This window comes from Alternaria ventricosa, assembly GCF_023758065.1.
Source record: "Alternaria ventricosa strain BMP 2768 chromosome Unknown scaffold_1, whole genome shotgun sequence".
Classification (NCBI taxonomy): domain Eukaryota; kingdom Fungi; phylum Ascomycota; class Dothideomycetes; order Pleosporales; family Pleosporaceae; genus Alternaria; species Alternaria ventricosa.
Genome location: NW_026055681.1, coordinates 907,526 through 932,790, shown reverse-complemented (window position 1 = coordinate 932,790; position 25,265 = coordinate 907,526). Strand labels below are relative to the sequence as shown.

The 25,265-nt window shown below is 53.0% G+C and overlaps 11 protein-coding genes across 11 annotated transcripts; 3 read left to right on the top strand and 8 right to left on the bottom strand.

The window, feature by feature from the left end:
• Positions 1 to 104: 104 nt before the first annotated feature.
• J4E93_000311 (uncharacterized protein) lies at positions 105 to 1,682 on the bottom strand (the record flags this gene model as incomplete). Its single annotated transcript, XM_049338272.1, has 4 exons — positions 105 to 1,263; positions 1,320 to 1,338; positions 1,390 to 1,554; positions 1,676 to 1,682. The coding sequence occupies 4 exons, from the start codon at positions 1,680 to 1,682 to the stop codon at positions 105 to 107; spliced, it is 1,350 nt and encodes a 449-aa protein (XP_049204157.1).
• Positions 1,683 to 2,264: 582 nt separating this feature from the next.
• Positions 2,265 to 3,578, bottom strand: J4E93_000310 (uncharacterized protein; the record flags this gene model as incomplete). The annotated part of the gene is made up of 4 exons (XM_049338271.1): positions 2,265 to 3,128; positions 3,185 to 3,402; positions 3,453 to 3,498; positions 3,558 to 3,578. 4 exons carry the CDS (start codon positions 3,576 to 3,578, stop codon positions 2,265 to 2,267), a joined length of 1,149 nt encoding a protein of 382 aa, XP_049204156.1.
• A 1,670-nt stretch (positions 3,579 to 5,248) lies between these two features.
• J4E93_000309 (uncharacterized protein) lies at positions 5,249 to 7,081 on the top strand (the record flags this gene model as incomplete). Its single annotated transcript, XM_049338270.1, has 1 exon — positions 5,249 to 7,081. The coding sequence occupies one exon, from the start codon at positions 5,249 to 5,251 to the stop codon at positions 7,079 to 7,081; it is 1,833 nt and encodes a 610-aa protein (XP_049204155.1).
• Positions 7,082 to 7,400: 319 nt separating this feature from the next.
• Positions 7,401 to 8,339, bottom strand: J4E93_000308 (uncharacterized protein; the record flags this gene model as incomplete). Its single annotated transcript, XM_049338269.1, has 1 exon — positions 7,401 to 8,339. The coding sequence occupies one exon, from the start codon at positions 8,337 to 8,339 to the stop codon at positions 7,401 to 7,403; it is 939 nt and encodes a 312-aa protein (XP_049204154.1).
• A 554-nt stretch (positions 8,340 to 8,893) lies between these two features.
• Positions 8,894 to 10,821, bottom strand: J4E93_000307 (uncharacterized protein; the record flags this gene model as incomplete). The annotated part of the gene is made up of 5 exons (XM_049338268.1): positions 8,894 to 9,094; positions 9,175 to 9,503; positions 10,157 to 10,615; positions 10,669 to 10,726; positions 10,780 to 10,821. 5 exons carry the CDS (start codon positions 10,819 to 10,821, stop codon positions 8,894 to 8,896), a joined length of 1,089 nt encoding a protein of 362 aa, XP_049204153.1.
• A 463-nt stretch (positions 10,822 to 11,284) lies between these two features.
• On the bottom strand, positions 11,285 to 12,265 carry J4E93_000306 (uncharacterized protein; the record flags this gene model as incomplete). The annotated part of the gene is made up of 3 exons (XM_049338267.1): positions 11,285 to 11,467; positions 11,519 to 12,012; positions 12,058 to 12,265. 3 exons carry the CDS (start codon positions 12,263 to 12,265, stop codon positions 11,285 to 11,287), a joined length of 885 nt encoding a protein of 294 aa, XP_049204152.1.
• Positions 12,266 to 12,730: 465 nt separating this feature from the next.
• On the bottom strand, positions 12,731 to 13,905 carry J4E93_000305 (uncharacterized protein; the record flags this gene model as incomplete). The annotated part of the gene is made up of 3 exons (XM_049338266.1): positions 12,731 to 12,916; positions 12,970 to 13,604; positions 13,713 to 13,905. The coding sequence occupies 3 exons, from the start codon at positions 13,903 to 13,905 to the stop codon at positions 12,731 to 12,733; spliced, it is 1,014 nt and encodes a 337-aa protein (XP_049204151.1).
• A 623-nt stretch (positions 13,906 to 14,528) lies between these two features.
• Positions 14,529 to 15,177, bottom strand: J4E93_000304 (uncharacterized protein; the record flags this gene model as incomplete). Its single annotated transcript, XM_049338265.1, has 2 exons — positions 14,529 to 15,015; positions 15,068 to 15,177. 2 exons carry the CDS (start codon positions 15,175 to 15,177, stop codon positions 14,529 to 14,531), a joined length of 597 nt encoding a protein of 198 aa, XP_049204150.1.
• Positions 15,178 to 17,107: 1,930 nt separating this feature from the next.
• Positions 17,108 to 18,517, bottom strand: J4E93_000303 (uncharacterized protein; the record flags this gene model as incomplete). Its single annotated transcript, XM_049338264.1, has 1 exon — positions 17,108 to 18,517. The coding sequence occupies one exon, from the start codon at positions 18,515 to 18,517 to the stop codon at positions 17,108 to 17,110; it is 1,410 nt and encodes a 469-aa protein (XP_049204149.1).
• A 2,772-nt stretch (positions 18,518 to 21,289) lies between these two features.
• J4E93_000302 (uncharacterized protein) lies at positions 21,290 to 22,591 on the top strand (the record flags this gene model as incomplete). The annotated part of the gene is made up of 1 exon (XM_049338263.1): positions 21,290 to 22,591. The coding sequence occupies one exon, from the start codon at positions 21,290 to 21,292 to the stop codon at positions 22,589 to 22,591; it is 1,302 nt and encodes a 433-aa protein (XP_049204148.1).
• Positions 22,592 to 23,229: 638 nt separating this feature from the next.
• J4E93_000301 (uncharacterized protein) lies at positions 23,230 to 25,091 on the top strand (the record flags this gene model as incomplete). The annotated part of the gene is made up of 2 exons (XM_049338262.1): positions 23,230 to 24,900; positions 24,960 to 25,091. 2 exons carry the CDS (start codon positions 23,230 to 23,232, stop codon positions 25,089 to 25,091), a joined length of 1,803 nt encoding a protein of 600 aa, XP_049204147.1.
• Positions 25,092 to 25,265: the final 174 nt, after the last annotated feature.

Genomic DNA, 25,265 nt, shown 5'->3' with positions numbered 1-25,265 from the left:
ATGAATTGCAGAACATGGATTACTCTATGCATGTAGCGTTTTGTGATACGACATTGAGGCTATACTATCATTCTGCATGTACTCAAATTCTCTACCAACACTTCTCATGCTTTTGGCTCTGTAACCCCACCTTCTTCAATATTCTTCTCGCTGCCATTACCGTCTCTCAACGGACTCTCGTGCCCCTCTTCCGTAGCAACTTCCTCCAATACCTTCTCATTAGCATCAACGCCCATTTCTTCATCTCTTACCACATTTCTCCCATGCATCTCTTTATCCGCCGTCTTACCATCAGCACTGTCCTTATCCTTCTTGATCATGCTCCAGCCACCCCTCCACCCAACCCATTTCTCCTCCCATGGACCCCTAGCAATGATGACAAGAAGCGCTGCGGAGATGAAACCCACGCTAGCACTTCCACTCCCAATCCAACCAGCAGCGGCGTAAATATGGTTCCCAGCCGCCGTACCAATAAGTTGACCGCAGAATGTAGCGACCATGAAAGCAGTATTCACTCCGTTGCGCCGCTTAGGCTCGACGGAGTAGATGCTCGAACGATTAGCGATCTGCGCAGTCTGGTTGCCGAAATCCATCAACAGGGCTTGAAGGACAGGGCCTGCGACCGTAAAGGTTCCAGTGTAGGTGCCGAGACATATACCAATGAGAGAGCATGTGAGGCCAAAGAGTACGGAGAAATGCGGAACGAAGCGGTCGGTGACTGTACGCGCGTAGATGGGTGAAATGAGCATGCCTGCTATGCCTATCAGACCGAAGAGACCGATTGTCAGGGATGAGTAGTTATATGGATCGCCGGCGAGGAGGAACGTCAGGGTGGTCCAGAACGATGTAAAAGGCGCTGAGCAGAAGAGACCTGCTAGACATGCCTGGACGAGAACGGGGTGGCGGAACAACATTTTGACAATGTCGAGTAGGATTCGGAAGTAGTTCATGCCGGGATTGGTCGCCGGATAATCTGGCATGAAGAGCCAGAGGAGGACGAAAATGATATACTGTAGGGCAAACGCCATCCAGTATACTGCGCGCCAGGTAACAAAGTTCGAGATCGTTCCAGAGAGGACGCGGGCAACGAGCACGCCGAGCATGAGCCCGGAGACGACGATAGACAGGGCTGCTGCGCGGCGTGATGGAGGAGCTAGGTCGCCCACGAGCGGGAGCATGAGTTGTGGGGTTACTGTTGTTACCGCTACGATGAACGATATGGCTGTGAAGGTGCCAAGGTCAGATGTGAGACATAGTCCTAGCCTGTTTTATTGTCAGTAGTCTTCTCTCAGCATGCCTCAGATTGCAGGATAGCATACCACAGTGTCGCAGTGAACCCTACCAAGCCACATACGAATGGCCGTCGAGGCAACAAATCTCCCAACGGACACAGAAAGAGTAGTCCAGCGGCATAGCCAGCTTGCATCACAGTGGGAATCTGTGCGACTTGCTCATAGCGCACGCCGAAGTCTGCGGCTAGTAGATTGAGGATGGGGTGGTTGTAGTAAAGGTTTGCCACTGTAAAGCCGGCTGCAAAGGCGAACAGAACGTTCACTGGGACGATGGTGATTAGCTGGAATCCTGTTTGCGGCTCATCAAGAGCTCAGGGGGCTGTATCGTAGATGGGGCTTTATCCAAATTGGGCTACTTCATGAAATGTTGCGAAAATACGTACTGCTCATGGAGAATTGCGGTGGTTTGTCCGGATCCCAGCGACAGTTCGGCGGCGTCCATGTCAGGATTGTGTGAATCCTTCTCCAAATTGACTGCTTCGCTTCCCCCGTCTCTTTTATGCCTCCATTCTGCCTTAGTCCTTCTCTTGGTGGACAGTCCGTTGGTGGTGAGGCTGCTGTCTGAACTGCACTTTCGTCGGTGGCTGGTACTATCCCTCGGCCCCCACCATTCTTCAAGTCGCTCGTTGACATACTCCGACTCACGTCACGCACATGATACGCTTCCAAAAAGCTATCCAACAAGGAATGACTATAACAATAGTAGCGGCGCGAAATGTGGTATAGAAACTAGGAGGTAGAAGCAAAGCAGATAAGATGCAGAAAGGTTGAGGTACTGAGAGTCGATGACGGGATCCTTCCTATTTCGACCAAGTTCGGCAGAGATCCATAATTGAGGAGCCGAGAACAGTTTTGAGCGAGGCTGTTATCCCCGGTATCACCGCCAATCAGATCTAGCACGCTACTTGGATGCAAGACTTGACTGCTGTCTTGCGACTTGAGAATATCATTGGTATTGCATGCATCTCCCGTTTAGACAATGTCAACAATCTTCTCGTCTTCATCGTCTTCGGCATTTTCCAATTCCATTAGCTTCCCGCTACCACCTGCACTAGCCATGTCTGGTATATCCTCCTCTTCGCCTTCTTCTTTGCGCATGATGACCTGGACCACACGGTCACATGCTTCTTGGACTGATTCGTCATCGACATGCATGTGGCACTCTCTGACGATCGGGTATACTTTGACGCGCCTCAACACTTCTCTACTTTCTTGTGTCGTACTCAGCAGAAGCAGTGACTCGAGATGAGTCTTGATGATTTCGTGATCCTTCTCGCGCTCCTTGTCCGGCTCAAGGAGTTGTAGCTCATCCAGCATGCCCTCTGTGTCGTCATCTGCGTACTCTTCTGGGCCCATGAGGGGTAGAAGGATGTATGGGAGTAGATTTGCACCGATAGATGGAGGTGGGAGATTCGGGTCGGGCGATAGATTCGATAGTAGCACTGGATGCGCAGGGACGTGGAAAGCGACGTTCTTAATCGTCGAGGCTACGCCAAGGCGGCGGATGTGCGAGGCGTGGTCTGTGAAGACCTGAATCTTGGTGATAGGGATAACGTTGTCGTCGTGCTCTTGCGGTGTGGTGAGGTATTCGCGACCTTTGGGAAACTTGGCCAGATCGGCGAAGAAGTAGGAAAGGTAGTCGAAATCTGCGTTCTTGTTATACGCGCCCTCTGCGCCCTTGACAAAGCAGTCCATGAGCTGGTCCATAGCCCACGTTGACTTGGACAGTTCTTTCGGTATGTCGCGCTTCAACTCCAAGACGCGCTGTAGCGAGTCGTCCTTTGCCATGTTGGCGAGGAGCATTGCGATCTCGTTGGCGTTGGGCTCTTTGGAGTTCTGCAGCAGGTCAGCCTTTGACAGTCCTTGGCTATACACAGGGGGAACTGACATACGGTTATCCGCGATAAGAGCGTTTCGAGGAAGTCGTCGTCCTTTGCCAGCGCCTTCTGGACCTCGGCGTCGGCGGAAACATTGATGAGGATGGTCAGGGCGTTCTTTGCTATGGGCGCATAGTCCTTGACAAGTAGCTTCAGATCCCTGATGGGCTCTAGTTGATTGCGCTTCCACAGGGAGACGTTGGCCTGTGAGTATCCGACGAGGTGGTCGGCCGCTGCATAGTGTGAGCTGTGTTTCGTGGTGGGGTGGAGGGGTTCGTCTGACCAGTCTGCCTGATCTGCGTGTTGCCGTGGTGCAGGAATTCCACAAGCTGGAAAGGAAGTATTAGCCGCCGATGAACACCAAAGCCTCGAATGCTTGGCTTCTTACCTCTTCTAACTCTGACGGCATCGTGGCTATGGCTGGCTTCGCGTGACTGTCGTGCGCGATGACGAAGGCCCAACTTTTTCTCGGCTGCACATCTCGCTTATCGATAAGCTTAGCGTGCATCCCGCATCTTCGCTGCGCGTTGTCGCGAGATGCATGCCTGGCCACTGCAGCGAGGTGATACCCGCTGATTGCTTCATCTAATGCATATTGCCCTGCCTATTCTTAACAAGAACGACATGACCCCGTCATTGTCTTTTGACCACCAAGCCCTTGGACACTTACCACCACAGCTGCCCAGCAACAGCTCCGTTGAAAGCTCGGCCTTAGTCCGGGTCACTCAGCACATTACCCAGCGACCAAGTCTTGTAATCAGGCCATCTTGCACGGGTGGCGTCCTGGTCAAGTGTGCGATAAGCTGCCAATGCGATGCCTGAGCCAGAGTTGTCTTGGTGCGAGGGCGGCTGCGTGCACTTCGACTGCTGCGTGCGCCCTCTTACCGCCGAAAGCTTGGTGGCTTCAAGCCGTAGCCCCACCAAACGCTGTTACGCCAAAACAGGCCTTCATCCGCCAGCGCTGCATGATCAAAGCCCGTGGAACTATGAAACGATGTTCATGAGTTCAATTCCGGCTACAACAATGATGAAAAACCACGCCCCGACTCTCGTGCTGTCACAGGGCAGGTACGACAACAGACATCCCTCTCACAGCATTCATGATGCACATCGAAAGTGGCATGTTGGCAAAGGTTTTGAGCGCTCGAAATAGATCGACGACTCGCAGCGGGCCGCCGGACTGGCCACTTGTCACATGCATATGCTACCCCGACGCAGGGCAGGCACATACCGTCTACCAATCATCGCCAAATGCAGGCATTCTCTCATCTCAAGCTAGTGCGGCGGGGAGTGTAGCGAGTGAACAGCGTTGGCGCTTACAGCAAGCAGCAGCCAACCACCCAAAATATAACCGCCGCTCATCAACCCTGAGTAGCGCCGAGCCTTAGACACGTCTTGATTGGGCCCATCTGACCACCACCTGGCTGAGAAGAGGGTTTTCCTGCATGGGAAGTCTTCTTTGTACCGCTATTGCCCTGGCTGCATGCCACGGCTCTTCCGATGGCTCGGAGTGCCTCGCAGAATGCTCGTCTTATAGTCGTTATCCCCAGATTACCCGAGACGTCGTACTCCCGGTGTTGCTGTTCTCAGTCTTTGTTCCCTTCTCTACACAGCCGGTATCTGTTGTTTGGTCCCGCTAGTTATTTCGGGGTATCATTTATCAAAAGAGTAGGATAGCAAGCACTCATTATGGCTGGACCAGCACTCCAACTATTTCCTCCTCCTCGTGCTCCAAGACAGACGAGTCCCAACCCGCGACCATCTCCTCACCCAAAGCCAACCAATCAAGAACCATTAGCAACAGAGAGCGCCGTAAGCGCCAAAACACCAGTTGATCTCCACGGACTCCTCATCCAAGTCAACTCTGTGCCAGTATCGCCTTCCAACCCAATGGCGCCCCCGCCGGCCATCGCGGCCCCGCCAAGAGCACATATCTCCAGCTCACAAGCTACAACAACGCCAATGTCAAATACAACGAGTCGGCCATACTTTGAACCACCCCCTCAGCAAACTGCCTCTCCACAACTTGAGCGGCAAGAAAGCTTTTACCGTGTACAAGAACGTCATGGCCATAATCAAATGGACGACCAGCAACGCACCGCCAGCCCAGATCCTGCTCGCGCGATTTCACCAGCTTTCTCCGAGGCTCAGACTCTGGTCCGAGCAAATAGCTCTGCTACAAGATGCATGTCACCGCAAGAAGAGATTCCGATGCGGTCAATGTTCCCAGTCTATGATCCCACAGTCCCTCTTGGACGTCAACCATATCAGCCAACCCAAGCATCGCCCACACAAATACCTCGAACCCAGATCAGTCGCTCACCGTACTCTTCTGAGTCGTATGTCCCTCACAGCAACGTTCGATCGAGCAACTCGACAGCTCCTCCACCACCAAAACCCTTCTTCACGCCATCCAACCTTCTTGACAATCTCTGGCTAGCCACTAATGGACAGGAACAGCCCAGTGTGCAGATGTATACCCTGCGAATGCATCGAGCAACAGCCTCGAACCCGACGATAACCTTTGGTACAACGCCATCGTTACCGTTCTACTCTGTAGCACAGTCAAACCTTGCAGGTAACCACGAAGTACCCAGCATCATGAACGAGCTGCTCATTCAACGACATCACCCCACCCAGCCGCGAGTCTTGCCCATCGCTCATCTCGATCTTATCGCACCTCCATCACTAGACAACGGAGCATTCAGTCCACAACAGCAAGAGGATACCACACTCCTTACTAGCATATACCCAAAGCTGGCTGCTCTTCAGGCGCTTGATGCAGCTGCTAACTCTCCTGCTGCCTCGCGTATTGCGCTTTCAGACCCAGGCGCCCAGTCGCCCGCCGCACAGCGTCTGGCTGAAGACGTTCTAACTGGTACTGCGCAACGGGAGTGCTGCGCTCTTGCCTGGACGAGGGACAACCCTCAACAACAAGCAAATCCTTGGGCGCAACATATGCCATCGGAGGGTTCATATCAGCTCCATCATCCAACATTGGGAACCTTCCCAATCTCCCTGGAAGGTGACTGTTCCGTCATCAACGCACCGTCGACGAGACCCATCACGGCGTTTTATGGGCATAACATGCCCATGACACCACAAAGTACCGGACGGAAGCCAGCCTGCATCACTGTGCTGAACCCATACGTTCTCTCTCCAACGACGCCCCGGACAAATGCATTTTCTCCGCTACCACCTCCTCCGCGATTCGACGGCACGAGGCCAGTATCTATGACACCTTCTGAGATGTCTGTTGGCCAACTTCCTACGACCACCGACGCTACTGCCGATGATGCCATGCTCGCACGTCTTGACTTCGCAAACGACGCTCTCATTCTCAACCTTGGTGCCTTGACACGTTTCGGCAATCCCTTCCTGACTGATGTTCTTACGTCCACGCTTCTAGCAGTTGCAGTAGCGGAAGCTACGCGCGGCCGCAAGACACGCAATCGAAGCCAAGAAAACTTCGAGCCACCACCACCAAGCTTCACCCTGAACCACCAGAAAGAAGACACAGCAAAAGCGTTCAAAGACTCTTTTGTCGAGGGCTTCCAGGGTATCGGTGGGAAGTCGCGCCCGCCACTCTCGGGTAAAGGACTCAAGAAGTTTGCTTCTAGCCTGAAGAGTACAACAACTCGTAGCGATAGTGCGATGGGAAGTTTCGACAAGGACATTGAGTTGGGCGAGTGGTACGGACAAGACAAGCACACGAAAGCGAAACCAACCAAATCGGAGAAGAAGGCGAAGAAAGCGAATGCTGATGACGAAAGCAAACTACCGCTGGTCGCACGTACAGTCATAACTGTGTTGACGTTTGCGTTCAAGGCCGTGGTATTCATACTGAAGATAGCGTTCAAGATTGTTGCGGGTGTCGTCGTTATGATCACGAGGAATTTCAGCAAATTATAGGGCGTCGGCAGAAGGGCGGGCTGTTTCTTACGACTGATGTGTTTTGGATCTTTTTCTTACTGCATGATACCATTCTTACTACATTCGCTGGATACCATTTAGACCGCGCTGCACGCGTGGCGCATAGTACCTTAATTTCAAACGCACGATTATCACGCAATCTCAATTACTTGAGCTGGTCATCGAAAATCAAATGTGAAGTGGTGAACTGTTAACTACTGGGTCTGATGATGGTTATGGAATGTGGACCAAAGCCTGGTTGGACGAACTTTAAAAGAAGAAACCAAGTCCAGAGCCAGCATAATATCTACCAGCGCAGTTACGCAACACCGACCATCATGTACTCCTCGCTCTCCGCCTCGTCCATGAGATCGTCCAGGATGTTATCAGCATTCCGGTGTATATAGCTCATGGGACCTTCGCCACCCTTCAGGTGCAATACACTTCCGGGCAACAGGTCTCTAGCCTTGTGGGCCATGGCGACGGGACAGTTCTGGTCGTCCTGACCATGCCACAAGGTGAGCGGTATTCCATTCTCTCCAACGTATAGATGTCCAAGCTCAAAGCCCCAGTCGCTGCCGCTCAGTTTGGCTTCCCAGCTTGCGCCTTCGCTTCCCTGGTGGAACGATTCTCTGGTCATGGCTACGTAGATGGGCCAGTTGGTGGTATCATGGATAGCTTCTTGGTCGGCGGGGTGGCGGCTCCGGATCTCTTTGGCAATGATGTCCTCGAGGACTTTCGGGTCGTCATCGCGACTTGGCTTACCGATGGTGCTCTCGAATAAAGTGGTGGTGAGCCCGTTCACCCACGGCGCTGCCCAAAGGACGATGCGCGAAGGGAGCAACATGCCAGATGTACCGAACTTGACGGGGTATAGACCGCTGACGATGCTGACTCCCAGCAGACGGTCCCTCGACACCTCCTTGACGCAAGCCAGTGCATAGGGCGCGCCTCCCGACACGCCCAGCACGTAGAAGTTGTGGATCTTGAGGTGGTCTGCCAGGGCGAGCACGTCGGTAGGCCAGTCGAGGATGCGACGGTTGATCTGGAAGGTCGACTGGCCGCTGCCAGGACGGTCGGGCGCGATGATGCGGACGTTGTGTAGGGCGCAGGCCGAGTGCCATAGCTTGCCTTCGTAGCGCGACGATTGGCAGCCATGCATGAAGACTATCGTCTTCTGTGGCATCGGGCTGCCGTAGATGGCGTAGGAGAGGGTCCGGCCATCTTTGAGCTTCATGCGCTCATTCTCCTGCTGCATCGTATGCGTTGGACTGGTGTTTGGTCGCGAGGGTCGCTGGTTGGGTCGTTGCAGCTCTCACGGAGGATGGAGGGGCGCGCAAGGCCACATTGCCTTCGCCGCCTGGGGTAAGCGCGACCGGCAGCGCATGGTGAAGGTTGTTTGCCTTGAGGGATATACCAGCAGATCGACGATACGGGTGAGTTGTGCAGAGCGGGGGATACCACGGGGTGAGCTTTGTTTAGGCCTCGCTAAGCTGCACTACGGCTGTGACGGGCAAGGCCTCCGAACATCTCGCCTACTAGTCCTGACTTCACATGCGTCCCCAAAGATATTACACCAACATCGTTTAGATCAGCGACTCTAACTACTGCGTGGACGTGTAATCCCATCAAGGATGGTGTCCAGGTCACCTGCACCCTCGCAGCCGGATAGCCGCGCCTTTGCTTACATCCCCACTCACGCCACGCAGACGAAAACGAGTCAAGAAAGAAGCATTACAAGACCACCAAGAACTCCATCCGACAATCCAAACATCCATCGCATTCAAGTTTCCTGAAGCGCCGATGCTGCTACTACTTCCTCCTCATGTAGAGCGGGCGAAGCAGAGCCTTGACAAACCCGTCCTCCTTAGCCAGATCCAGAGGGAAGATGCGGCTCTTCAGCGTATATGCACGGAAGAGCTTGTAGTTCTTGAAGACAACGACATCGTAGCGCTCGGGGTTGTCTAGATGGTCCAGGATGTTGAAGATGTTGACATAGACGCGTGAAAGAGCCTACGAGGATACGTCAGCAGAGCTATGCGACTGGGGGAAAAGAGTGTAACCTTTTTGCACTGTGTTATAGAAGGCGGTACAGGTTCGATCTTGACATCACGACACAGCTTCTGCCAATTTTCCAGCTTTGACTTGTCATGGCCGTAGTGTCGAGACACCTCGAACTCAACGACCTCCGCGCGACGACGCTTCGCCTCGCTCTTGGACCAACCTTGGTGGATCGAAAGCTTGCTGAGTTTCGCTATGAGATCGTCCTCGGGATCTGGGACAAATCCATTAAACTTTTCTTGCGAGAAATAGTCACGAAATTCATCAGAGGAACCGTCGTCGCTTGGAGGAGGAGTGCTACGGTCGCTCGAGGAAGCAGAAGCAGTTGTCACAGCTTCAGGTGCAATGGAGACGCCTCCCTCTGTTCAGTGTGAGCATATCGCTATTGCTTGTTTATGTACGCTACTCACTAGCGCGACTTCCGCGAACCATCTTGCAGGGTCAGTGGTGCGCGCAACTGCGGCAGTCGCCAATAGTGCCCAGGTGGTTTCCGGAGTATCGCGCGACACTAACCAAGAGCGACGTTGGGACTGTTGTGCACACGGAGAAAAGAAAAGGCTAGAAAGTGTAAACACAATGTTTACGTGTCGCCAAGCGGCCGCTGACTCATACAAATAAGCAACTATCTTTTTAGTCCCGTTTCTCCTCGCACGCGTCTGGTGTTGTAACCCCCTGATATTGCTTCTGCCCACAGGTGCAATTACGGCCCACGCGGGTTCCTCCGGCCTCCATCACAACTTCCTTAACAACGCCTTGATGAAGCCATCTTCCTTCGCCTTCTTCAAAGGAAACACCCTTTTCGGACATGTGTACGCTCGGAACTTGGAGTAGTTTTGGAATCGGATCACTTCCACGCCGATGTTACGATGGTCAATAAGGTTCATCAGATTGACCAGCACGTTTCGGCTGCCAAGCACCTACCCACGGTTAGCAGCAACTTTGTATCGCTTACAACTCTCCTTACCTGTCTACACTGTGTTATACTGTCTGGTGGATCGCTGATGTGTACCTCACGACAGAGCTTCTGCCAGCTCTCTAGCTTTGTTGTATTCGTTCCATATGCATAGCCGAATTCCTCCTCCTGGCATTCAGCCCAACGCCTCTGTTTCAGTCTGCTGCCCCAGCTGCGTTGTGCTGCTAGACGCTCGAAATTGCTCCTGATTCCGACCGTTGGATCGTGTACGAAATTTTCGAATTGCTGGAACCATGCGCCGCCCTGGTTTGGGGTATCGGTATGAGCATTAGCATCCGCGTCAGTATGGTTTGGCGCCGCTGAGGCCGCCTGCAAACTGGTCCACTGCTTCCTTCGAAGCTTATCGCCCCAGTTGCGCTGTGAGGCGAGACAATCAAAGTTACTCCTGGTGCTGGCACTTGTGTCGTATACGAAGGGTGCAAACTTCTGGAACCATGCGGCGACCTGATCTATGTCCTGAGCAGTCGAATTGTTTGGGTTCGCAGCAGAGGCTGCGGTGTCTAAACAGGTCAGTTAGAGTGTGTAGCGTAGGACGTCAAGGAAGTATACTCACGGGCGTGGTCTGCATGTCGATGGGACATGGTGGAGAGTCTCGTACGGATACTGAGGTTCTAGAGCAGTGGATATAAACCGAGACTCCTTAAATCGATACTTTGGTGCATACGGGAATCTGCAGCAAACCGAGATGAGCAGACAATCGGACCATTGAGGACGTGGAACACCCGAGATCCCTGGCGCCACGTCGGCAATGAGCTGGAACATTCTGCCAGTATTCTCTACAGGCATAGTTGCATAGGCCCTAACGATGTGGGTGGTGGCTTTGGGATTTGAACATCGAATGAGCCTCGATCGCAATGAGTGCCTGCTGCACGGTGGAGCAACTGTGCCGCATGTATGCATGTGCATAACAGGGAGAGAGAGTAAACAGAAGCCCTGGGTTAACGTGAAGAGCTACTGAATTTAACCCAGGAGGAATGATCCCGGAACATCATCCGGCGTAGCACGATCTTCCATAGGTAGATGAGACCCTTCAAAATAGCACCTGAAGTAACAAAGCCTCCTATCTCTCTTGTACGAATCCAAGGGCAGCTCGAACCATACTAAGACTCCAGCGTAACGCGACAGGCACTCTCGCCTGGCCGCAGCGATTCGTCTTGATGCTTGCGCCTTCAGAGTACTTTCTTGAGAAAGATGGGCAAGAACGTGTCTGCCTTCGCTTCGTCAATGGGATATATACGGTTCTTTCGGGTGTATTTTCTGAACTCCTGGAAGTCCTGGAACACCAAGACGTTGGCGCCCGTCCGCTGCGAGTCAAGCAGATCGAAGATGTTGACCAAGACGTCTGCAAGCACCTGGACAAATATCAGTAAGTGACTTTCATGGAACAGAGGAAACCAAAATACCTCCATACAGCCAACAATAGTAGTGGGGATCGGATCAATGCTACAAAGGCGACAAAGCTCTTGCCAGTGTGCCAAATTTTCCAATTCACTCCCTATGTGAGCTTCCCAGTCGGCGTTGAACAGAACGGTCCGATAACTGCGCCGCTCCTGAGGAGTCCATTTCATTTGTCTGGCGAGGCGCCGGAACTCGCGGTTGAAGCGCGCCCTGGGATTTGGCTCGAAACCGTGGAACTGAGACCAGACAGAGGCCTTACGGAGACAGGCTTCACGATCTTCGCCGGCGTTCGGAATTGACGAAAGGGTATCTATACTCCCAGTGATGATGCCCGGAGGTGTACTAGCAGGAGTAACTGCGTCCTCGTGGATGGCGTCAGTGACGGTGATAGCAAGGGTGCTTAAGCTCTCGAGAACCACATCAGAAGCGGCGCTGGCGGAAGTGGTTGCGTCTTGGTGGTTGAGATCGGAGGCGGTATCAGCAGCGGAAGCTTCAATAGCTAAGAGCCATTAGCACTGTGTATAAACATACGCAACGAACTTACCAGGAGACTTCGATGTGTATTCTTCTCCGAAACACTCCTCCCAACGGGAACACCAAGTCTGCTCTCCATCAACCCAGTCAAGCAGCTTTGCGAGTGCGCGGAACTGGCTCTTGGGTGCCTCTTGAATGTCGAGCACGAAGACGCTGCCAATAGCCCATGTATGAAACAGTGCCTGCTGGGCATCTGAGACGAGTACTTCTAACGCCATGATGAGCGTAATTCGTTGTCGTGGTGGCTTGTGTTGATGAGTGCGGGTTGTGTTGAGATAGCAGAGGTTAACTTTATTCTAAGCTGTCAAAAAGGGACGAGACGCCCACGAAAAGCGTACGAATGAATTGAGTTAACGGTGAAGGATGAGCGAAACGTTGAGGATTGGTGAACGGGGAAGTCACGCATTCGGCATGACAAAAACGCTGGAAGCCTCCACACAAGGAATCACATCATTCCAGAACGCGATGAGGTTTCGAGTTTATTTCCATTGGTTAGATAAGGAGAGACGGCAAACATGCGGCGAACTAATGACGTTCAGTCGCCGCCCCAACCACACTGGCTCGGCCGTACACCGCTGCAAGCACCATCTTATTCCAAAATTCGGATGTACCATGAGATGCCTAGATGCAAGAAGCCACACGCATATCCAATTACCGTTGCAAATCCAGATAGATCAATGCAACTACAATTTGGACAGCAAAGCGGCCATGCAGCCTTCACCAGCCTTAGCACATTGCCTCGGAAAGGTGCCCTTCTTGCGGACGCTTTGGCGAAGCTCGCGGATAGTCTTGTATGTGATGACCTTGATCTCCGGATTGCGCATGTGGTCGATAACGCTGTAAAGGTTGACTTTGAGAGGCCGAAGAGCCTATGTGTTGTCAGCGGCGTACTTTTGTATGGGCTCATAGATGGTGCGCTTACGTTCTTCGCCTGGGTAACAGTCAAAGGGATCTGCTTGACGCCCATCTCCTGACATAGGAACTGGTAATATTCAAGCTTGTCAACGTCGTCCCCACCCCAGTAGAACTCAACCTCGCTAGTGAGCAGCTCGACTAGGTGCTGACGTTTGATACGTCCCACCCAACCTTTGGTGCGAGCTAGACGTTCGAACTCTGACTGAAAGGACGCATCTGGGCGGTGCACGAAGTTGGTGTATTCACTCCACGCTGGGTTTTCGTCGAACTCTAGCGATGAAGCCTCTGACTCAGCATCGCTGTGTTCTGAAGCCGTGTCCGAGATCTCAACGCCCCCAGAAATTTCCTCCAGGGACTTGACCGTATCAAGAGACAGTACGCTGTTTTGTAAGTCGGTGCTATCCGAGACTTCTGTGTTCGGTGGAGGTTGTGGGCTGGTGGAAAGTCCTTCAGCTTCGTGTGACTGGTCGCTGTTGATCGACCTCACACTTTCGAAAGAATTCGCCGACGTACGTGAGATGACCGAGAAAGACGACGTATCAGAACCAATGGAGAGACTTCGCATACGGTCTGTGAGATCGATTCCACCAGCTTGAGCCGTCACTTTCTTGACTGCAGTGGTATCGGTTGTTGTTGACTTGTCTGATGCCATGCATTAGTAATGGTTTGCTGGACACCGCCTTTCCGACTTCCTCACATCATCAAGGAAGCATCATCAAACATGCATCAAGCGGAGCGAGCTGAACTTACGACGAACTCTCCATGTGTATGTCTCATCGAAACACGCTTTCCAGTGATGACACCATTCGGTATCTCCGCCGGTCCATCCCTTTGCCTTTGCCAGGCGCGCGAACTCGGCCTTGGGTGAATTGTTGTCATCAACGACATGATCGGTGTCCTTGGCCCATTGTTTTAGAAGCAGTTTCTGGGCTTCGGCGGCCATTTCGACAGCAGCAGAAGATAGCGCGCTGATACAGCTACCGTCCGCTCCTATCGCAATGCTCTTGAAGTGTCCACGGGTTGTTGGCGGACTGGTGGGGTTGGGGTTGGAAGTGAGTAAGAGACAACAGCGGGAAAGGGTGCGAAGCACTCGTCAAGTAGTTGGGGGAGGCAGCTGTGTGGGTAATGGAGGGGCTGCAGCGGAACTCTCCCAGGGTTTCGCATACGCGCTCACACGTGGTTGCGAAGCTTGAGATCCGCATTCGGTTAGCGTTTGATGCCGGATTTCGGCCTATTTGCGCCAAGCAGGGCGTTTGCAAGGCACACTCATCACTGCATTCCAGTGAATGCTTTGACAGATCGTACAATACTAGAGACACATTGATATGGTAATTGCTCCTGCTGTAACATCATTGGTTACTAAGATGCCGAGGCCATCCAAGATGTCCGCCAGTGCTTACATGCCGAGATACATCCGAGCCACATCGCCTACATGCGTGTTCTGCCGCGCAATGCAGCGAACTTCCCAAGACGTGACTTTGAGCCTCAAATTGATTTCTTGATCGCCAGCTTATCATTTCACATGCGCTCCTTCTCGTCCACTGTCGCACTCTCCCCGTCCTCATTCTAGACGCTTGTCTGCGTCGTGGTTTCAGATGCCTCTTGAGCCTTGCGTCGATTTGTAGCTGCTCGAGTCCGTCCGCGAGTGTCGACAAGCGCAGCAGGCTTCTCGGTGACGACTCTGGTAGCTGGAAGCTCGTAGGAATCGTCGCTGTCATTTGCGCTGCCGTCCGCACTGTCGTACACGGAACCCTCTAATTCCTCATCTGCTGTATCTTCTGCTTCCTCATCATCGTCTTTCTCTTCAACCTCGATTTCTTTCTTGACCTCGCCAACCTTTTCTAACTCCTCGTAGGCTTCAAAGTCTGAATCGACACAATTCTTAGCTAGAGCCTTGATTGCTGCCTCTTTGCGAGCGCGGTCGAGTGTAATCTTGAGTGGTGTAATGGGAAAGCCCTTCGGTTGGCGCAGCTGGAGATCACTTTTATGGAGGCGAGCCTTGGGAGTACCGAGGTCCCAATTCGTCTTCAGAAGGATGGGCATTACGAGAGTGCTATTGATATTCTTAGCTTGGTCTGTCTGGTATCTTGTGGATACACGCTTACCCATTCGGCGCGGGTCCATCGGAGGGTACGGCAGGATCTGAGAGCGCTGCGCCTGAGTCGATACGTGGCTCTTCATACGCCTTCTTTGGTGCTACTTTGACGCGAGCCATGTTGCAAGATGCCGAGCTGTTTGGGTGCAGTGGGAAGCTGATGTGCTGACGCGCGCTGATGGGTATTTTCGCAACAGGGGAGTAGGAGCACAGAAGGGAACGAAAGGTAGAGCAGCCTAGCGAGCGGATACACGAATAATTTCACGTCACGCTAGCTGAGCTAAGACGTCCCAGATTGAGCGTTGTAGTCAAAGTGAAAGTGAACCTGGAAGTTGGCGCAGTCGTCTGGTACCAAAGTCTTATTGAGCAGACTCTGGGATAAGGAAACGAGTGTGACGCACGGTGCGACAATGCGGAGGATTTATCGAAGAGATGGGAGCGATAAGTGAGTATGCTCAATCTTTGCGATAGCTGTTGAGCCTATAGGTCGTTCCCGAGGAAGTTGAGAACGGGGCACCCGATACATGCGCGACGCGGTGGTCGAGGAAAGCACCCTCAAGCTAGACTCTTAGGCAAGAGCAGAATTTCCATATTTTGCTGCGTAGACTGCGATGCTTTCCATGGCAAGCAAATGTCTCCTTATCATCCATGGATCTGTCTCGTCAATCGCTGGGTCGTGATTGAAGGGGAAAGTTGCGGCCACATCTTCTGATAGCATTGGCGACTCGTATGGCCGTGAAGGACACATGTGCATCGTCTGGTCTTTATTAGCTCAACGATCCTGAGTAGAGATGTATAGTTCACCATGGGTGCTCTGCACAAAGACTACACTCCACATTGCTCTACACCCCATGTGAAGCTCGGCCTTACTGTTCCTTATATGGGGTAAGGCAGTACCTCGATCTCCAAAACGTCATCGAACGTGTGATTTCAATAAAAGCAAGAGGGTATGAATGGATTTTACCCGAGAATGCAGTTGCGCAGATGTGCAGCGCAAGCGCGTGGAGGCGCAACGCGTGAAACACGCGGATCATTTCCTCATTCGACATGGCTCCACTTAGCGCCACGAGTGAAGCAGCCATCACGCCGGCAATGAGGAATACACGATACAATGCGTGATAGGCAACAAGTAGCACTTTCTTAACGTAATTACCATAATTGTTCAACAGTACCTAGTTTGGAGCTGATGACTCCATGAACTCTAACTGAGGGGCCACAACAAGACCATACGTAACCACCAAGACCAGATGTCGATGTATTAGCTCTGGATATACTAATGCCTTCCACCCTACAAACGTTACGCATGCCTAGCTCTCTACTCTTACTCATCGCCGGGTTCTTAGGTACGGATCACAGTACGGGCACTACTTTCGCTCACGTTGCGCGAGTGTGAGGTCTTTCTGGTCAAACTTGTGGCCTGGTCTTGCTGCTGCGTAGCTGCGAGTCTAGACATGCGAGCTGAGGTCAAGCACTTCGAAGCGGTGTCTGGGACTGGTGATGTCATCGGTGTCGATGCCTGTTCGAGATATTGGCCATGCGCTGAACGGCGCATTGCGGGTGATGGAACAGCTCATTGGCATAGTGGCAGCGAATGGGGTTTTCAGAGCTGACTTGCGTGGTGGACCCACAGATGTGACAACAGGCATGCTTGACGATGAAGCAGTGCTGTGTCTGCGTTCAGATTGAAGCGAGGGCTGCGTAGCATCGTTGTTCGTGTCATGTAGTGAAGAGGCTGTTTGAGGATCTGGCGAGAAAAGAGCTGGCGAAGTTCGCTCGGCGAACACATTCGCTGACAATATTTGCGCAATGTGCGCGCTGGATGCCGAGCGTCTGCGATTCACTGGTGCTCTCAAGTAGCATCCTTGTATACCTTCCACTCGTTCCGCAATCGGTCCATGGTCTCCGTGGGAGGTCTGATACGCCCTAAATAATGGTTCACTCATACTACGTTTGTGTATAATGCGCTGGTTTGGTACAGCTGAATTGGGTGATGGGAAGCTTGTGATAAGTTCGCTGCACTGGACGAGTTAGACGGCGGGCTCGAACACCGTCAGCGCGCACATACCGTAGCTGTCCGCGGTAAGACCAAGTTTGAAGAGGCCCCAGCACCCATGAGATCAGCTCCGGTTGCGTAATCATCCTTATGCGCCACCTCATACAATGTTGCTGGTATGTCGAGCTCGCGTGAGTTTCTTGATGCCATGAAGACGCGGTCCCGATCGCGCGAGGGAGCCAATGGGGAGATAGCAACCGGGGATCCTCCCAGGGCAGTCACAATATGACCTTCGTCTATAGCAGGCGAGACAACACTGGCGCCATCGAGCTCTGGTGTGGTCGGCGGGAAATATGAGGGAGCAGGTGTAGCTGTTGGCCTGAGAGAACATGCTTCAGATTCCAGATCGCTCGTCCGGCCGTAAGCTTCCATTTGCGCAGTGATCTTCTTCAGCTTTCGAATGTCGCTCTTGTAACCTTTGATGTCGAGCTTGAAGAGAATGATTTCCCTAACGTAGAAGTCGATCTCCTGTCGCAAGCTCTCCATCTGCACATCCGGAGTATCGGCAAGAGCCTTTCCCTTCTGTTTAGATTGCTCCCTCCTCAAGCGCTCGTGGAGCCTATCCATCCACCTATCGATGTCTTCCCGTCTCGCAATGGAGGCAAGCTCGGGCCAGCTGTCTTCCCCTTCCCCAGCCACGTGAAGCTTCATTGCCGCATGGCGTCTGGTTTCCGCTTGCAACAAGAGTTTGTGATGTTCCAACTGTCTTTCCACTGTACAAATGACCCTGTCCTTCTCCTCAATTACGGATTCGCGATTCAGGATTGCGGCTCGAAGGCTTTCCATGTGAGTGTCTGGGTGGTGTGTGCCTGAACGACCGGCAGTTGTCTTGTGCTCCTGTTCTAGCTCGCTGCGTGCTCGTCGTAGCTGTTCTCGCTCCTTCTCCAGTTTCGCAATGCGATGATCTTTCTCTCTGACCTGGTCTTGCAGACGCTCAATGTGCGCAACAAAAGAAGCTAGCGTTGCGTTCTCTTGCGAGTCAAGCTCTGAACTGATAGGCGAAGCGCTCGAGAAGACCGTACTCATACTCATACGTCTATCGGAAGCTGGGTGACTCGTGCTAGGTGGTCCCTTGGAGGTGAGGTCGAAGGGTGATTTCCCGTTCATCAAATTCGAAAGTTGCTCTTCCGCGTCCAGTCGCTCAGTGTTGGCGATCTCGAGACGGCTTTCGAGATGATCTATAGTGTTTTGCAGAGCCTGCGTGGATTTGGCAAGCTTGTCAGCGTGCGTTGCCTTGTCCTCGAACTCAGCACATCTCATCTCGGTCAGTCCTAGTGTTGAACGAAGCTCTCTCTCGCTTTTCTTCGATTCGTTCAACTTCGCCATCAATGATTCGATCTGCTGTTGGAGAGCAACATTGTTTTGTCTGTACTGATTGAGCTCTGGGAGCAGGTTCCGAGTTGTCATTTCTGGTCGACGTGTGGCGCTGAGCTTCCGCTTCAAGCTCTCCTGGCAGTCCAAATTAGCAGTCGGTTTCAGAAGGAGAGCGGGTGTATCATTACCATCTCTGGGCTGCTTTCTGATCGCCGGTGTGAACGCTGTTTGCTTTCAGATTCGACCGGACAGACAAAGTCGGGGTCTTCAGCAATCGGCGGGGTTTCGCGAATCGACGTGTGTGGCAGCTCAGCGCTATCCGAGACAAGCGAAGTATTATTCCTCGACACTAGACACGTTTAGCATGCTGAACTGATAGCTGGTGTCACGGATGCACAGCTCGAAAAGCCCTACTGATCGATCTAACCCGTTGAGAGAGATCGTCTTCACAAAGCAGTGAAGTATAGTGGTGGACTGAGCAGGAATACTTGGAAGGGTACTCACCCTGGTGCAGGCCGTGCTTGCTGTTCTGCTCTTGAAGCAACCGAATGTGATCTTTCAAAGATGCAACCTCCGCAGAGTGTGCGTCCACGAGGCTTGCAACTTGTGCTTCGTGCGACGATCTCAAGGCGGCGAACTGAGATTGTAGGACGGAGTTTGTCTGATTCTGTGTGGCAATGATCGTTTTTAGCTCGTCGATCTGGCTGCTGCGCGTCGATGAATTGGTCGCAGTAGACGCCTGGGTATAGTTAGTATTTGGATGCAATACATGCTGGGCAGCTGAAACGGCCCGAATTGGCCATTACGAGGCAGAGAAAGAGGCATGGCGATGAGACTAGAGTGGTGACGGTTTGTGCAAGTGCCGCCCGCGCAACATGAGAATGTGAAACCTGACACCACCACTATTCGCCTGCCAGGCCTCGGATCCATGGATACAACAATACATTGCCAGCGAGCAGCCAGATGCCATGGCCTAACGGCAGAGAAGTACATCTAACTCAGGCACACATCGTCGCATCAGAGTTGGAGATGGTACACAAAGAAGTTCTGAAACTGTTTCGTTATGCAGCCTTCTTGTTTGTCCAGTAAACACGCCTCTATCAAGAAACAAACAGCACTCACTTCATTTTGACTGCTGCGTCGGCGTTTTTCGGTATCCCGATCACGTACTTTCTTCTCTTGGACCTGCCGAATCTGACTAGAACCACGCCTGTCGCTTCTGTTTGTCGAAACCTTTCCGTCCATGGCAGAGAGCGCAGTAATCAGGTCCGGTCTCGAACGTCTCCGCATTCCGGTTTTGTTCAAACACTTGTCATCCAATGCCGCTGGTAGGCCGGCTTGGGCCATAACACGTGAATCAAGTGCATCGCTGGTAGGAACGTTTCTCATGATGCTATACCGCGAGCTTAGTTCTGGAACGCTTCTCGTATGATTCAATGGTGACGGGACCAAATCCAATGCATTCAAGCATGTACTCCCGTGGCTCAAGCGCTTGTCAGGTGGGTGACTCTCCCTTCGAAAGAGCTGGATTGTGGGTTGGACGGACACTGGAGTCGTACAGGATGGAAACCCTTGATTCTCTAAGAGAAGAGAACCAGGGAGCTCAGCGGGTAGTTCTGCAATCGATGGTACCGAGGCGGACCGTGGGCGACTGGGTAGAGGCTTTTCTATGGAGGCAGATCTCGAGCATGCAATCGTACTGGGCACCGGAGAGCGCAACATGTCGCTAGACGCAGTCTGGAGGGTCGTGACAGTCTTGAACACGGCTGTATCGTACTGGGGTGTGATAGGACTGGATACATATTGTCTGTCGTCCGATGGAAAGATGACGAGGTTAGTTGAACGTCGTTTTTCAACTTTCAGCGTAGTCTGGAAGAGATGATTAGCGAATGGTAAGGCACCACAAGACAGCTGCAGACACCGACTTCCAGACGGTCGCTGACATTGGTGTACGGGTCGTCTCGTTGTGCATAAGATGCCGTTGTCTTTGGCAGCGCACTGACATGGTTCTGTGCCTGTTATCGTACCTTTGCTTCAACGTCGGTGTTGGACTCGGGCTCAATCGACTCAATCGATAGCAACCCCCCAGTGCGATAGTAGGGCTCTGAACTAGACTGGCGTTTTGACCAGGAAAGGATTCGCTTGGACGGCATTGCGCGATCGTTGCGCACGCCGCACTCAGTGGCAGCAATACAGCGGAGGCATGAAGATAGGATGGAAACTACAGGCGCTCGGGCTACGATATGGTGCGAAGAGAGAGAGATAGGCGGAAAGGCAATCGCCAGAGAGTTTGCGGGCACTGGGACGATGGTTTGGCTACGTTTGCAAGGCGCCCATCTTGGCCGCCTTCATAACGCCCGCTGTCATGTTTCGGGGCTGCAAACCACGCCGTACCTGTCTGGATCCGGCTGAAGACGCTGCTGCAGGGGCCAAATGGGCCGACTGGGTGGGAGAGAAACACAAGCTCCTTGCATATCGTATACATAGGCGCCTTGGAGTGGATAGTGGCGCCGCCGTGTACATGCAGCGAATAGACGAGATGAAGATGAGGCGCGGTAGCGCGACGCCGTGACGAAGTTGCAGGAAGCTTGGGCCTCTGGGGAAGTCGCGACCGACAGCTTCAATCGCTAACCGGCTATTGCGTACTAGTCGCATTCCTTTCTGCTTCTTTGCGCAGCCCACTACTAATTACGGTGTAATGGTCTAGCCGGCTACCACCGCAGTGCAGGCGACTTGGCACCGCCCCCAGGAAGCCCGTTGACGTTGGCTGTATCCACCAGCCACTAGAGAAAAAGTTGGGATCGTCATTGCGCCCCCAATCTCGACACCGCGACTGCGCCCCAGTGCTCAGCAATCGGGCCCGATATGGCGAGAGACCTGTCGCCCTACAGCGCGCGACGGCTGCTCACGCAACAGCTAGTCCAAGGCCAGACTGCCTCGCCCCCGGCAGTCGCGAGCAGGAACGGAAGCCCGAGCAGGTTGTCGAGACATGGATCCGAGCGCGTTGGGAAGGAGCCTTCGGTAGCATCTGGTCGCCGCTCAAGAAGCAGATCGAGAGAGAGGAAGCCCGAGAACGTACCGAACGCCCGTGAGCCAAAGGCCACGACAGTCGAGCCAAGCGCTGTCCGCAGGCGGGAACGGTCGCCGGAACCATACAGGAAGCCGCGAGGCTCCTCCAGAGAGAAGAAGCGCGATGGATCAAGAGAGCGGAGGAAGGACCGATCCAGAGACAGGCGACGAGACCGGTCACGCGACAAGAGGCGAGAAAGATCGGGCGACAGAAAGAGAGATCGCTCGAGGGACAGAAGGCGCGATCGCTCCCACGAGAAGGACGAAGACAGGAACAGAAAGCGCGATCGCTCTACGGACAGACACGGCCGGCGAGATCGCTCGCGGTCCAGAGAGCGACGCCGCCGCGACAAGTCCAAAGAGGGCAGACGTTCACGCTCGCCCATACCGTACCGTTCTCGTAAACCGCGCACCCGCTCGCCCTCTGCATCCACATCTCCACCGCCCAAACGTCACCGGCGCACACGCTCTCCATCGCCCTCGCGCTCACCGCCGCCCCACAAGCGGGCCAAACAACCGCTACCTTCACAAGAAGTCTCCTTCCGGGGGCTTGACGACTCGGCCCAGCCACCCTCCAAGTATGGCGGCGCACCGCCTGACAAGGAGAAGCCCAACTTCAAGCCTACTGGCGCGCTAGCCAAAGCTGCCAACCGCGTAGAAGGCACCAAGATCTCCCTCAAGTACCACGAGCCGCCCGAGGCACGCAAACCGCCCGCTTCACAACCCTGGCGCATCTTCGTGTTCAAGGGCGACGATGTGCTAGAGACCATCGAACTCTGGAACAAGAGCTGCTGGCTACTGGGACGATCTCGGGAAGTCGCCGATTACGTTCTCGACCACCCTAGCTCAAGTGGACAGCACGCAGTCATCCAGTTTCGGTACATACAAAAGACGGTTGAAGACGAATTCGGTGTCAAGAGCCACAAGGGAAAAGTCAAGCCCTACATCATTGACCTGGAAAGCAGTAATGGCACAGAGCTCAACGGAGAGGATCTCGAGGCGAGTCGCTACTTTGAGCTGAGGGACAAGGACATACTCAAATTTGGAGGCAGTGAGAGGGAGTACGTCGTCATGCTGCCACCAGCAGAGTCTAAGTAGGAAGGAATGAACATAGCAGAAGACACAGACGACCATTGCGCAGTTGCAATAACAATTGCGGGTGTCACATACAAATCTCTCGCTGTCATAGAAGCTGAGTCCAGATGTACATAACAGAGAAAGAAAAAACATGTCAAATCATACGTGGATGAAATTCACAAAGGGGGTGAGGTGTGTCGCTATGTATCGAAGATGAAGCTAACATTGCCATTGTGACTCGAATATGCTCCAAACATCATCAGTGGCCTTGGACAGAATGTATCTGAGGCATGTTGACGTTGTGGTACGCGATCCCCTTGATAAGTTTCGTGTTAAATCAAGGTGCGCGCCGAGTAGGTGAATATGATGACCGTACTAAAGCTTCCTCGGGCTAGCTATCGTGCTCCGAACTCAGCATCCTCGGATCGCATTCTATTCTCCGTCGCACTTGTCTTGATGATGCAATGATGGGCGTCCGGACGTGGAGAGCGGCGCGTAATCAGGTACAGGGTCCAGTGTACGACAAGGATGCCGCCTCCCGACTTGGCAGGAACCGCCGTCATCAGCCTCCCCACAGTTCGTAATGCGCAGACATCGTCTTGCGCGTCCATCTTCTTCCCTTTTTTATACCCCTTTTTACTTAATTCTTGTAATACACCATGGCGCTTTTGCGACGCTATGGGCTATACACCGTCCTCGCCGTGGGCTTCCTGTACATGCTTTGGTCCCTCAGCTTTCCATACGAGCAGCCTGGCGACGCGCCTGTAAACGCCGACAAAGGCCCGGAGAGCCAGCAAAGCCAACAACCAAAGAAAGAGCAAAAGTACAAGTCTTTTGATTGGACAAAGGTCCCCTTCAAAAACCGCATCGAATCCCTCGTTCCACTACCGACCGGCGAGCCGAAAGCCTTACCTACGATACAATTCAACTTTGGACAAGAAGATGCTACGGCCAAGAACATGCGCGAGACGAGGAAGGAAGAGGTTAAGAAACAATTCCTGAAATGCTGGAAGAGTTACAGAAGCTACGCATGGATGCACGACGAAGTCCGACCTATAAGCGGAGAGGCAGCGGATCACTTTGGAGGCTGGGCGGCCACCCTCATCGACGCGCTCGACACACTATACATAATGGGCTTTGAGGAGGAGTTCTCGTCCGCCATCAAGGATATCGAACAAATCGACTTTGGATACACCGATTTGGACCACATCAATGTGTTCGAGACGAACATACGGCATTTGGGTGGTCTACTGGCAGCTTTCGAGCTTAGCGGGGACCAGAGGTTATTGAACAAGGCGAAGGAGGCGGGCGAGATGCTATACCATGCATTCGACACACCCAACCACCTACCAATCACGCGATGGCAGTTCCGTGCAGCGGGCGAGGGCAAGCCACAGGTAGCGGACGAGCAGGTCCTCCTTGCGGAGATCGGAAGTCTGACCATGGAGTTCACACGCCTCTCGCAATTGACCGGGGACCCGAAATGGTACGACGCGGTCAACAGGGTAACCAGACTTCTCGAAGAACAGCAGGACAAGACCAAGCTACCGGGCATGTGGCCTCTCATTGTCAACGCCCGAAGTGCGGACTTCACTGCTGACAGTGGGTTCACCCTGGGGAGTATGGCTGATTCAACGTACGAGTATATTGGCAAGCAATATGCGCTGCTCGGTGGTCAAGACGCCATCTATCGCAAGATGTACGAGAGAGCAATGGACACGGCGTCCAAGTATGCCTTATTCAGGCCATCGACCCCGGAGAACTCCGATATGCTTATGTCAGGATTTGTCCGTGCCGAAGGCGCGACTACGGCGTTAGACCCAGAGATGCAACACTTGGCATGCTACACAGGTGGCATGTTTGCCCTCGGCGGAAAGCTATTCCAGAACGACGAACATGTCATGATCGGTCGGAAATTGGCAGACACTTGTGTTTGGGCCTACAAGGCATCGCCCGCAGGTATCATGCCCGAAGTATCGCATCTCCTCATGTGCGACAATACGACAACCTGCGTATGGGACGAGAAAGCATGGCTCGATGGTATACTATCCCGGACATCTAATGCTGCGGATGAAAAGGATCCGTTGAAGAACATTGCGAACCTCCGCCTTCCCAGCGGCTTCATCAGTGTCGATGATAGAAGGTACATTCTCAGGCCGGAGGCTATCGAGAGTGTGTTCATCATGCACCGCATCACAGGGGAGCAACAATGGCAAGCTGCTGCATGGGATATGTGGACGGCTATTCAGCGCTCCACAGACACTGACATTGGTAACTCCGCATTAATAGACGTATCCGCCGACTCTCCACCGAGGGCGGACAGCATGGAGGTAAGTTGACTCTTAGTTTCTTGCCGCAAGACATCAAATGTGTACTAACACGCCAACAGAGCTTCTGGATGGCGGAAACACTAAAGTACTTTTACCTGACGTTCAGCGAGCCAAACTTCATCAGCCTGGATGACTGGGTGTTCAACACCGAAGCCCATCCCTTCCGTATCCCGAAACCAAAGGCAGCGTGACATGCATAACGACCATATTGTCCATACACACGGTCACGTTCAGCTCTTCTGGCGTCACTTGGAAAGATATATACCCGTAATTAATACAATGATATTCGTAATTTCATAAAGGCAACAGAGCTCTTGCTCGTCTTTCCTTTCTTTCCTATTCGTACACCATCTCCTCATAGATAG